We start from the raw sequence: 13,714 nt of genomic DNA, 5'->3' as shown, positions 1-13,714 counted from the left end.
TAATCAAGCCAGGACCTTTTCTAAAAGGTGACATCCGGCCAGGTTGGCAGCCAAGACTTCCCAACAGTTCACCACGTCTCCACACGGCCAGTCTCAAACGGAGAAGATCCAGGAGAAATCCTGACAGTGCCTGGCTCTTCAGCCAGGTGGTCCTTGGCCTGGTGGGCCTCGGTCAGCTGGGCCTCGGTCGGGTGGCCCCTTGGTCGGGTGGCCCTCGGTCAGCTGGGCCTCGGTCAGGTGGGCTCCCCACCACCACTCTCCCAGCGTGAGGAACCACCCCGGTGAGCGCCCTGTTGTGCACAAGCTTGTCTTTTCTTGGGACTGGCCTTGGGTGCAGAACCCAGGTTCCTGGGTAGAAAAATAGAAAACCTGGGAATCAAGAGTCTCCTCTACAAAGGGGCCAGGATGCAGGCTCCAAGCTCTGACAGAATTCGTCAGAGCTGCAGGAGACCACCATGGGAATCTAAGAGTTAGATTTATAGATGAAAACTGTGTGTAAGAATAAAAACAAAACCAAATCCTGGCATTGCTACGTATTATAATTAAATTTAAATGTTAATGAATCAAGTTAATAATCAAGTGCTCTCATGGAACACACCATTAACAAAAGTTAACTGCAAAGTATACCAAGAGCAACAGTCCCAACACCAGAGGTATGGAAACTTCCCGACAGGATGAGCAGTGCTGGGATCCGAGTCTCTGAAACCGCAATCTTCAAGACATAACAGCAAGTTTTCTTTGATGGTTTTGCCTTTAACATGTCAAAATTAATGAACTCTGATCCTATGCATATATATTCCCCTAAATTACATAATCTCACTGAAAACAGAAAACCATACAAACGACTGACAGGTGAGCCAAAACCTACAGGCAGATGTCTGTGACGGCTGTAGCACAGGCCCTGGGGTGCCGCGTGGGCCCTGGGGAGAGGAACCTTAAGACGGGGTCCCTCACCCCCGAACGGCCCTACCCACCCTCGCTGACTCCTACGGAAGACGGGCAGGAGTCCAGAGCTGCTGTGAGGGCCTGTCCCAGTCTAGGCGGTAAGGTTTGCTGAAAGGCAGGGAAGTGACTCAGAAACAGACAAAACAATGAAAGCAAGCAGAGCAATGGTTCTGCCAGCGACTGGCTCTGACTGGTGTAATGATGGTGGCGTTTTTCCCCTGATACTTTTACCCTCTTAAACTTTACAATTTTTCTACAGTAAGCACATATTACTATTTTTAAAACTGGGGAAAGCGTTCGGGAAAAGACAAGCTGCATCTTCAAGTCGCCGCCACCATCCGCTTGGCTCTAGCTCGCTCCTGAGTCACTGCAATTGTTCCACAAGCAGCCAAGGGTGAGTCCCACCCCGAGGCCAGCAGACTGAAGGGGGAGGCCCCAAGCGTGTCCACGCTGAGAGCTGTCCACGCTGCCCAGCTGGTTCCTACTGCAGCTGCAGAACCTGGGCATCTTCGAGGAGGACTGGAATCAAAGGTCAAACACCAAGGAGAAAAACAAAGCATGCTTTTGGAACGAGCCCCAAGTCTAGAGAACCGCTGATGCTGGCAGAACATCAGTAATTCCTAGAGAGTGAGCCGGAGCCTGGAGACAGGAGCAGGGAGTGAGGCGGGGTGGGCCGAAGGACGGGGAGGACAGGCGAGGACTGCTTCCTCGGGATTCTGGAACAAAGGGTGTGTCTGCACAGGTGCACCGCGGGCTGCAGGGGCGGTGGTCTCAGCGGCCAACCAGCCAGTGAGGACCCGGTGAGGCCAGCTCCCCTGGGCCTGGGCCACGTGTGGGCTGCCCAGAGCTCCCCACAGCCCGCCGAGCACGGGCTCCCACGCCTGCCCCCAGCGGCTCAGCTCTGCGCACGGAGGGACACGAGCCCATCCTTCAGTGAAACCCAGGCATCAGTCCCCAGGCCCCCGCTCCCCCGCGAAGGGCCCAGGCCATCCACAGACCCCCCAAAGAGCCCAGCTGGAGGCTGTTTCCCAAGATGTCCCCGAGCCCAAGCCACACCGGATGACACCCACGTGGGCCAGCCCTCCTCAAGTCCGGTTCCCATTACACCCGCTGGAACCTCCAGCCAGGAAACAAGGGGAGGCATCTAGGCCTTCACTGTCTGCGTGGATCCGCCTCTTCCAGAAAGTGTATTTAAAGAGAAGAAAATCAGCACACGCAGGAGAAGTGGCCCGTGCAGCCCAGAGAGCCCAGCAGGAACCCCAGGCTTCCTGGACACGAGCCCAAGCCGCCGCCAAGCACGGGGCCCCACAGGGGCTCCTGAGCCCTCCAGCCGCGCCCCCAGCCACTGGCCTGCTTGCCATAAAGGATTCCTTCTAAGACAGCCCCTTGTTTCTAGAAATTAAACCCAGAATCTCCAAAAAAACAGTCTGGTAATAGAATAAACTTCTGGTTATGCTTAAGTAACTGAAAATCTATATGCTCAAACATTACTAAAGATTAAAATACAACTCAACGGGGAAAAAAAATACTACATAAATTGAAATAATTCAAAAGTTCCTAAACAGTCAAAACAGCAAAATGGATGAGGGGGGTGAAATGAAAAACCACTACAGTCTACAAAAAAGCTAAAAGAAAACAATAGAAATGGTTCCGTATTTGTTCTAACTTCTCTGTCTCCTTCCCAAGGTTTACATTAAAAAGCAAAACTTTCTGAAAAATCTATCATGTATTATCACCTCCCCTGAAAAACAACCCCTCCCAAAATCTTCCTATTCACCCTTGAGAAATTCATTTAAAACCCACCCTGCAGGGCATATCCGGGTTTGACCAATGTCATAAAGCCAAGTCAAAACCAGTCAGAAGCGACCCAAACCTGATTTCAGTTTCAGGTTCCCAAGTTAGACCTGAAACAGCAAGAATCTGCACCTTCCGTCCGGCGCCCCCGGAGGCAGCCCGGGTCCACAGCTGTCAGAGGGGCGGGGGTCCTGGCCCCAAGGCTGCTGCGGATCCCCTGTGATGTGGGCTCTGCCCCATGTGCCAAGGGACATGGCGACCAACGAAATCTCCAGCAGGCAGCTCCTAGTGCTCACGGGCACCGTGCAAGGTGCCCAGCGGTCAGCAGGCACCAGGAGGACAGAGTGGACATGCCCTCCACGCCCTTCCTGACGGTCCTGGTTTCCAAGACACGGCCCCCGCTCCAGCGCACAAGTCATGGGATGTGTCCTGCGCTGCCGTCCAGAAAAAGCAGTCACCGCAGGCCAGAAGACTTACACTTGAGCCCTGAGAATCAGACAGGTAACCCTTTTTTAATAAAGCAGTATTCAGTGGAGGTCCCCAAATGTTATCAACAGACCAGTACCAATCCATGACACAGTTACAGCCCGCTCTGTTACAGAATGAGAAGAAGAGACATATTAATACAAAAGTAGGCCCCACAGCCCAAAGGATGTAATTTGGTGATTGTTCTTTACTCTGACAACACATCCTTGTTACATTTCAGTGTCTATGATGGCTGGTACCACAGAGGAATTTGCTTAAAATTCCTACGATCAAGATAAAAGCTTGGCCACTGCATATCATTCTCAGTCTATGAAATCTGGGATGGCCTGATACTCAGGACTCCTCCTCCTCCTCACTCATCCCCCCAGACCCAACACAGGGCATGGCAGGCACACCTCCTTATTCCCCACGCTGCTTCTGAGACAGCGAGCCAGGACACCCACTTCGCAGCGTGCTCACAGCAAGTGAACTGAACCACCACGGCCCCACCGCAGTCTACCCACACGTCCTCTCGTGCAAATGCCACGGCATGTGTTACACGCCTGCCGCAGTGACTTATTTATTCTGATCACAGAAACTAACATGCTGTGAAATGACCTGTCCAATTACGTGTGCCCCCAGACGATCAGGCCCTTGAGAAACGTCCCAGCCTGATGCTGGTGGCCAAGTCCCCAGCACCTAACTCAGCACAGGATAAACCTCAGCAGGTATTTGTTGTTGTTGTTGTTCTGTCGCTAAGTCGTGTCCAACTCTCTGTGACCCCATGGACTGCAGCACGTCAGGCTTCCCTGTCTTTCACTATCTCCCAGAGTTTGTTCAAACTCATTTCCATTGAGTCAGAGATGCCATCTAACCATCTAATGAGAGAATGCTCTGCAGCCCCCTTCTCCTTTTGACCTCAATTTTTCCCAGCATCAAAGTCTTTTTCCATGAGTCGGCTCTTCACATCACTGGCCAAAGTACTGGAGCATCAACTTCAGCATCAGTCTCTCTAATGAATATCCAGGACTGATTTCCTTTAGGGTTGACTGGTTGGATCTCCTTGCAGTCCAAGGGACTCTCAAAAGTCTTCTCCAACACCACAGTTCAAAGGAATCAATTCTTCAGTGCTCAGCCTTCTTTCTGGTCTAACTCTCAACATCCATACATGACTACTGGAAAAACCGTAACTTTGACTAAAATGACTTTGTCAGCAAAGTAATGTCTCTGCTTTTTAATATGCTGTCTAGGTTGGTCATAACTTTTCTTCCAAGGAGCAAGTGTCTTTTAATTTCATGGCTGCAGTCACCATCTGCAGTGATTTTGACGCCCCAGAATAAAGTCTGTCAGTGCTTCCACTTCTTCCCCATCTATTTGCCACAAAGTGATGGCACCAGACACCATGATCTTAGTTTTCTGAAAGCTGAGTTTTAAGCCAACTTTTTCACTCTCCTTTTTTACCCTCATCAAGAATCTATTTAGTTCCTCTTCACTTTTCTGCCATTAGAGTGGTATTATCTGCATATCTGAGATTGTTGATACTTCTCCCGGCAATCTTGATTCCACTTTGCGAGTCTTCCACCCCAGCATTTCTCATGACGTACTCTGCATACAAGTTAAATAAGCAGGGTGACAATACACAGCCTCAAAATACTCCTTTCTCAAATTTGAACCAGTTAGTTGTTCCACGTCTGGTTCTAACTGTTGCTTCTTGACCTGCATACAGGTTTCTCAGGAGGCAGGTTAAGGTGGTCTGGTATTCCCATCTTTTTAAGAATTTTCCAGTTTGTTGTGATCCACACAGTCTGAGGCTTCCACATAGTCAATGAAGCAGAAGTAGATATTTTTCTGGAATTCCCTTGCTTTCTCTATGATCCAACGAATGTTGGCAATTTGATCTCTGGTTCCCATGAAAACTAACACATCCACAACTGAGCGTCATTTCCACTTTGGCCCAGATGCTTCATTCTTTCTGGAGCTATTGCTAATTGCTCTCCAACCTTCCCCAGTAGCATATTGGACACGTTCTGACCTGGGGGGGCTCATCTTCTGGTGTTATATCTTTTTGCCTTACCATACTGTTCATGGGGTTCTTGGGGCAAGAATACCGAAGTGGTTTGCCATTCCCTTCTCCAGTGGACCACGTTTTGTCAGGACTCTCCACTACGGCCCGTCTGTCTTGGGTGGCCCTGCACAGCATGGCTCAGACCTTCACTGAGATATACAAGCCCCTTCGCCACGACAAGGCTGTGATCGTGAATGGGCTGGCAGATATATACTGCATGAAGAAACCTCCACTATTAAACACTAAGCTCAAAATATAGATGCTTATATCTTTTAACATTTCAATCCAAAAAACAAATAACAGGAATTTAAAAGCCTTCTTCAACAAAAAAATCACTTCATTTGGTAAAACCTACCATGGCAGACAGCTCAGACTTTCTGCTTTTAACCCTATAGGCAAAATACCGACTCATCTCTTTCCAGTGTATACATTTAATTATAAATTCACTACAGCTAATTTTGAGCAAACTCCAGGAGATAGTGAAGGACAGAGGAGCCTAGGGTGCTACATCCATGGGGTTGAAAAGAGCTGGGTACGACCTAAGCCTGAACAACTGCAGTTATAGTCACTTTTCTTAAATTCTCCCATTGGACTTATCTTTAAAACTGATACTAAATGACTGCACTGCTTAAATACAAGATTTTTTGCCCTCAATAGATTACAATTAGCATTCAATCCTGTAGTTACAGCACATTTCACTCTGAACAGACTTTAGAGGTAACCAGGTGACCCCTTCATGTGACGGATTCAGAAAAAAAATCACGGCCATACAATTAATCGGTGGCAAAACCCAGCCTCTGATTCTCACTCAGGTCCACTGTCTTTCTTCAGTTAATCAATTAATTATGTGTAACACAAAGACATAAAAAACTTCCCACCAGGTAACAGTCTCTGACCAAAGCAGGACCTGCCAACCTGGAGCATTCACAGTACACAGGATTAGCGTCTGACCACAGCTGGCAATCCTCTCTCCTGGGAGGATAAGCCCGGCTCCCAGACCTGCTTGCCTGTAAGACCCACCGGACGGCAAAGCGGTTTACAGCCTGCAGCTGATCCAAATCCCGTGGAACTTTCTGCCCGCACAAAGCGAGGCTGACTATCATACACGTGCAATGTCCTCTCCTGGTATGCCAGAGCTCTTACTATCTGGCTGCTCTGTGAAGAGAAAATCCATCCTAGTAAGCTCTCTATTTCATGCCAGACCTCTTTTCTTCTTGTTGTGCATTTGCTAAGTCATGTCTGACTCTTTGCGACCCAACAGATTGCAGTATGCAAGATCTCCCTGTCCCTTACCATCTCTCAGAATTTGCTCAAACTCATGTGCATTGAGTTGGTGATGCCATCCAACCATCTCATCCTCTGTCATCCCCTTCTCCTGCCTTCAATCTTTCCCAGCATCAGGGTGTTTTCAAATGAGTCGGCTCTTTGCATCAGGAGGTCAAAGTACTGGAGCTTCAGCTTCAGCATCAGTCCTTCCAATGAATATTCAGGGTTGATTTCCTTTAGGACGGACTGGTTTGATCTGCTTGCTGCCCAAGGGACTCTCAAGAGTCTTCTCCAGCACCACCGTTTGAAGATCCCAGTTGGAAGGCATCAATTCTTCAGCACTCTGCCTTTTTTATCATCCAGCTCTCACATCCTTACATGACTACTGGAAAAACCATAGCTTTGACTCTACAGATCTTTGTAGGCAACATAATCTCTCTGCTTTTTAATATGCTGTCTAGGTTTGTCATTGCTGGTTTGTCCTTGCTGAGACCTCTTTCCTATCCGGTAGGAATAATTCTTCCAACAGCGCAGCAATAGTAAACACCATGCCTAAGCTGACACAGCCCTTAAGGAGTTAAGCAGTAGCTCAAACCTACACCAGCCAAGAAATCCAAGTCTTCCTCTACCGCCCCAAGACAGAGTCCCAGCCTCCAGAGAGTTCACAAAGTTGCCAAGAGAGCATGACCCGAATGACAGCAAAGAAAACGAGCGGCACAGAGCACAGTGGTCAACGCAGCTATCTTCCTGCCGTCACCCACGTCTTACAACTGCAAAATGAAGACAACACTCCTGAATGTGCCTATTTCAAATGTGACAATTTATCCACGTCTCCTTAAAACTTATTTACCTGTCCTTGAAATTTGTTACTACTAGTTAAAAACTTGATAGGAAATAAAATGACTGGGACTTATATTTCACACCTGACTTTGTAAACAAGGATGGGAGTGACCTTTGGGCAAAGTGTTTAACCTCTGCCTTTCCCGGGGGTGACAAGAAAACTGCCCCACAGGAGGGCTCCCCTGCTCCGAAAGGGAAACAGATGCAGAGCCCGCTGGGCATTTCGTGGCACATGGGGGACACCCCGCGCACCTCCGTCGCCATCATCGCCCCACGTCACCTCCACGTCACCATCGCAGCCCCGGGGCTCGACATGTGGCTGGCGCTCAACTGCTTGCTGACGATGCCCGAACCACGATCACCAGCACGTCTGTGACTAAACAGAGGATGATCTGCTCCCAGACGTAACTGCCTCCAAGAGGAGACTAATTAAGCGTGAAAAAAAATTGCTCCTGGAAATTTAGGAGATATGCAATGGAGAACCACTCTCAGGCTGAACACAAGACTTGTTGGAGGAGAGAAGCGGGAGGCCTCTCTTAAGCGAGAGAAGCATTTGCGCAGAGTCGACCCCCATCAGGGAAAAGGCAAGTCAGCAGTGTGTGTCAAGAGCAGGCCAGGAGGTTTCCCAGCTTACATAACGGGGTACAGGAGACCAGAGCAGGGGACTCCCAGTCTCCTCAGAAACGCGGGCCTGTCAGCGAGGACAGACTCCAATCTGCAGGGAGCAGAGCAGCACGAGAAGAACGGCACTCGCTGCCAATCCTCAGCTGCCATCTCCTGGCCTCTTAAATCCATCCTCGGAGCCAGTAAGGCCCGCGAGGGCCACCTGAGTCCCGGGAGCCCGGGTACCTGTTTCATGTATGTTCCCCTTAAAGGTTCGGGTGACCTACAGCAGCTAGAACACAATCAAGTAAGTGAAAATAAAAAACAAGGCCATAAAAATGCAGTCCCAAGACAAAATATTATAGCTTAAATAATCTGACCTTGACAACTGAAACGGTTCATCTCCTTGCTCTATACAAGACTCAGCACAAATGTGCGGTCTTCCAGGAAGGCAACTCCTCTTGACCAGGACTGCCTTTCCAACCACATACAGAGGCACACTTTGTCTCCCGCGTGTCATGGTGCAGAAATCTGGAGCTCGGGCCTGCTGAGGTGTCCGAGCACATCGAAACCGCTTCGTAAGGAAAACCTAGGGTACCTGCGGGTGTGAAGGACCCAACGGTGCAACTCCTCCATGTTTAAAACACCAACATCCTACCAAGCAGACCCAACAAAGCAATCTAAGTTCCAACCTGTTTCCAACCTGCCTGCACTCCTGGTGGAGGCCAGCCTGACATGACTGACAGCAGAAAGACCGAGGCAAGTCTACAAACGCTGCCCGTCCACTTCTCCAGTCTCCCCCTACCCAGGGTGCTCCCACAGTCCATCGGGGGGATGACTCTACTGAGCTTCTCGTGTGTCGTTCTGGCCTGTGTCCCCCTGAAAGCTCAGGGCTAACGAGGCCTCGCCCACCCACCCACTCTGTCTCGACTGGCAGGGAGCCCAGAGCTGAGTCTCACGCCCGCCTGACAGCCGTCCTTGGCACTGGGGGCACAATCTCCATCTTTCTACGGCCCTCACTGCAGACTCCTGCTTTTTTCATTCTTCTTAGGATGGTCCAATGATATGCTTTTTATTGAAGCTACCTCAGAATCTTTTTGAAAAGGAGCAAGGAGATGGAATTTTATAAATTATTACATATGTGTTAGTCACTCAGTCATCTCCAACTCTTTGCAACTCCCTGGACTGTGGCCCACCAGGCTCTTCTGCCCATGGAATTCTCTAGGCAAGAATACTGGAGTGGGTTTTCATTTCCTTCTCCAGGATAAGTTATTAAATATCCTCCCATTATGACTATATTTGATCCTCACTGTCCCCCAGAACTCCGCCGCTCTGCACTCTTGTACCTGCTGTTCACCCAGAACACAGCCCGTGCTATTTCCAGCAGCCAGCGACTTCTTCCAGAATCCTGAGGCTGGGTGAGCCAGTCATGGGGCCTCTAACACTTGGACAACACAAAGTTCGTCATGTGCATTAAGTCCCTCCAAAACCGGGCGGTTCTGGAGGGCTGAGTACACCTCATGTACTCACGTATCCTCATGTTCCCAGAGGCATCAAAGCAAGCCGCACATCCTGCAGACACACAGTAAAGACATGCTCCGTTAACGAGAACAGTAAGTCAACATTCTGGGAGCCTACTCGGAGAAGTCATGTGGGACGTAACAGGTCAGAAAAGGGTTTCTATCTCAAAGGTGTTTACAAACCAAAGCAAGCTAAACAAAAAAAAAGAAAAACCTAAGGTATGTACACTACCTATGTAACCAACAGAGCCTGCACTTCTGTAAAAGACATGAAAATACAAACCCTGGAATGGCTGCACCTGGCTCAATGCGTGCAAGCACAGAGGCTTGTAGTTAAGAGGAGGGGGATCTGGGAGGGCATTCAGCCACAAATAATGACCCTGAAGAGGTGCAGGCAGCAATATTCTAAGACCAGCAAGAACATTCCCTGGCGCAGTAAAGAAGGGCAGGAGCAGCCAGACCACAGGGTGAGCCCGGGGGGTGAGGGCAGAGGGCTTGGAGGCTGCGACGCAGAGCAGGGCCTCCACTCCCCCAGGCGAGTCAGTAAGAAAAACCCCCGGGAAACCATTCACGGCTCCTGTCAGGAGAGACAGGAGGGAGATAGCTGCGGTGACTGCTGACAGTGAAGACTTGAGACCCCGGCAGACAGGTACTTGAAGTGTGCGCTTGGGATAACCCGTCTGAGAGCCCACGCCGGCCCAGTGGCTGTGGCAGCCCTAAGGGCCAGAGCAGCGGTTTCCACCTCTCCTCTAAGAAGAGACCCCTTCTTAAGAGTAAAAATGATCCCTTGGCCCACCCCATCTCTCTCTCTCTCACACACACACACACAGAGCTGTAATTTCATGTGGGTGGCTCACCACAGAGGCAGTGTAACAAGATACCTAGAGCAACTCTTGGGCTCAGATCTCAGCCCTGACACTCAGGAGGTATGCACCCCCAGGGAACATAACCTTACCAAGCCAGGTGTAAAATGGGGACGGAAAACATACCTAACCTCTTACATAGAGACATATCAAATGTTTAGCAGAGTGAGCCGTTCAGTAAGCTCTCACCCAAAGTGATGAAGAAAATGGACCGCGGGTGTGAATCTCCAGACCCTTCCCATTGACCTCACGGCTCTCCCAGACCTCCAATACCCACGGGGGGAGCCACTGTCCTGGAAGATAGTGCAGAGCAGACCAGTCACCTCCACCAGGAGGGCTTTATGTGGCCCCTAGAGTTCAGCATGGGCCAGGGCTGCGGAAGCCAACACCACCACCCAACAAGTGAGGGGACCGACGCAGAGGGTGGGTGCTGGGGGCAAGAAGAAACACTGGTGAAGAGATGACGAGGCGGGGCTTAAAGGTGGAAGTGACGGGGGGGGGGGGGGGGGGGGGGGCGGGGGCGGGGAGGTGCTGACTGGCACCTCCCTGGCCAGTCAGCACCAGCCAGACCACTGCACTCAGGGCTGTGAGCAAGGGCTCCTTTCTAACCTGCCTGGATTCACACTGCGGGCACTTAGCTTGCCATGAGCCATACCAACAGAGTTACAAGAACAGCTTAACTGACTTCTCCCAGGATACTGAAAGCATGCAGTCTCTTGACTGAATTCAAGAGTTCTCTTCCTCAACCTCACATCTCCAGCCCGCCCACCTCTGCCACCAGTTTTCAAACCCGCATTTACTGTGATTAACTTAAACACAGTAAGAGAGGCAGAAGTAACCAGGAAGTTACCAGGTAGCCAGCAGTCAGCATTGCCTAACGCTCTAGACGGTTTCTGCTTTCAGCCCCAGGGAGCCTGAGCGCAGTGAATCCCGCCGGGCACCTCCTAGTGCACCGATCGCTGCCTCAGTTGCCCCGTCTGTGAAGTGGGGGTCCTAAGAGCACCCCCTGTTAGAGCAGCTGGGAAACCAAACGAGACGCATCAGCAGGTGACCGGCCGCAGTGGGCAGGGCAGTAGGCGCCTTGGGGTCATCACCTTTAGTCGCGCCGCCCATCGTTTCCGGAGCCCCGGGGTCCGCGGGGTGGGGGGACCCGAGAGGCCGGGCCCCGTCCGCCGCCACTCGGGCCGGGCTCGGACACTCCTCCGGGCCCGGCGGGAAGGGGACCGGCTGCCCCACGTGCATGTGCGGCGGCGGACACGGAACTGCCGGCGCTCACAGCAGCTCCTGCGAGGCGGGCTTTCTGTTTAAAAAGCACAAAACAGGCGCACATTTCCTGGTCTGCATCCGCACAGCTCGGCTCCCTCTCGTTTCCTCCGCGACCGGGGGACCGGCAAGGGGCCGCGGCGGCAGGGAAGCCCCCGCGTGCGGACCCCGGCGAGGTGACCCCGGGGCTCACCCCCGGCCCCCGGTCCTGAGCGCGCACGGGGGCGCCCCCAGCCCCCGGCGCCCGGCCCCAGAGATCCCGGTCCCCGGCTCGGACCCCCGGCCCGCTCACCTGGCCCGTGATGCCCGTGATGAGCGCCACCTTCCTGGGCTTGCCCGTCTCGGCGTCCCCGGCGCCTCGTGCGCCGGGGCAATGCGCCGCCGCCTGGGCCATATCCGCACGCTAACTGGAGACGCCGACCGCCGGGGGTGTGCCGCAGAGCCGGCTGCAGGGACCAGCACCTCGGGGCCGGCCGCCACACTGACAGGCCGCCCGGAGGCCGGCGGGGCGGGCCGGGGGCGGGGCGGCCGGGATGAGGCCGGGCGGGCGCCGCGTGGCCGCGTCACCGCCCGACGCTCCGCGCTGCCCGCCGGGCCCCGCCCTCCCCGCCACAAGCCCCGCCCTCCCCGCCTGGGCCGCGTCACCGCGCGACGCTCTGCGCTGCCCTCCGGCCCCCGCCCACCCCGCCGGGGCTCCGCCCCCGTCCACAAGCCCCGCCCACCCGGGCCGCGCTCGCCGGGAGGGGCGGGGCCTGGGGCGGGGTCTGCGCCCAGGGGCGGGGCGTCGGGCGGGCCCGGGCGGGCTGGTCCATATCGCTGGCAGACACTAGGATGCTGGGTCTTCGCGCCAGGCCTGCCCCTTGTAAGGGCCGGCCAGTGGACCGGGCGGGCTGTCGACCGCCTGGACTTGCTCTTCTCACGCTGCTCGTCCTCCCCTCTACCCTCCCGAATCTCCCAGAATCCTCATTGTACCGAGGATACTGGGTCGAACTAGGGACTGACCTTTACCTTGGGAGAAGGTCCTTAATTTTGAATCCAGGGTTCACGGCCCTGGATCATCGGCTTTGACAAGTAATTCCTGGAGAAAGAAAGATAGTGCTAAGTCGTGTCCGACTCTTGCGATCCCATGGCCTGTAGCTTGCCAGGCTCCTCTGTCCATGGAATTCTCCAGGCAAGAATACTGGAGTGGGTTGCCATTTCATTCTCCAGGGAAACTTCCCGACCCAGAAATTGAACCCAGGTCTCCCGCATTGCCAGCACAGGCTTTACAGACTAAGCTACGCGGGAAGCTATATGTAATTCCTGGAAACCTGCTGTAATACCTTTTGAGAAGTCTGGTTCTCTGCTTCCTGAAGGGCACTGTGTTATAAGCCCCCTGAATGGGGTCACACATGTGGGCAATGACCGGCCTCATTTCTACCCTGCTTTCTGGCTCTTCTCATGTTTCTCTGAGGCTTGGAACCAGGCTGGAGGTTCCAAGTAACTCGATTCAAAATGCTCTAGTCAGGGGACTAGCAGAGCAGGACAGGAGTCTCTGGCCTCACCCATGTGCAGTGTACAAAATTCTTGAAAAGACTGCACAGGTAAGTAACCCTGGACATGTCCAATTTCAAAAAATAATTCTGATGCAAGGTGAGGTCCTAGCTTGTGGCCTGCTGAATGTGGCTTCCACCTGGCAGCAGCAGGTAGGGCAGGGAAAGGAACGGAGGTGACTCAGACCCTGGTGGGGCAGCAAGTGTATGTACCTGAGCGCTGGCGGGAATCCAAGGAGGAAATGGAACTTCCCCGTACCCCTGCTCTGCCTCCCAGCATTGTGCATATTCCTCTCCCCAACAGACTTGCACAGACCAGCTTCACATCACACACTGAGTGACTCGGAGGTGACTACCTAACCTGCCGGACTCTTGCAGACCTCAAATGCCCAAATAGAAAAGCTCAGGATTTAATGAAAAATCTCTCCGTCCCCTAAGTCTCGTCAGGAACACTGCTTAGCTTTGTGGAAAGACTCATCTCTGGATTCATTTGTCTCTCTCCTGTCCGTTCTACACAGAGAATGACAGAAGGAAAGTCTGTGGCTCACCTCCCTGGTG

At 52.6% G+C, this 13,714-nt stretch overlaps 1 protein-coding gene across 1 annotated transcript in view; it reads right to left on the bottom strand.

Annotated features, from left to right (window-relative positions):
* The window catches only part of GMDS (GDP-mannose 4,6-dehydratase), a 432,217-nt gene extending 420,089 nt beyond the window's left edge, over positions 1–12,128 (bottom strand). Inside the window, exon 1 of the mRNA XM_061147748.1 lies at positions 11,917–12,128. Coding sequence (XP_061003731.1) covers positions 11,917–12,018 — 102 coding nt within the window. The 5' untranslated portion in view covers positions 12,019–12,128. The remainder of the gene's footprint in view (positions 1–11,916) is intronic.
* Between the last annotated feature and the right edge of the window lie 1,586 nt (positions 12,129–13,714).

Source organism: Dama dama, chromosome 7 (genome assembly GCF_033118175.1).
Source record: "Dama dama isolate Ldn47 chromosome 7, ASM3311817v1, whole genome shotgun sequence".
In the NCBI taxonomy this organism is placed as follows: Eukaryota; Metazoa; Chordata; class Mammalia; order Artiodactyla; family Cervidae; genus Dama; species Dama dama.
This window is presented reverse-complemented; position numbering and strand designations above follow the sequence as displayed.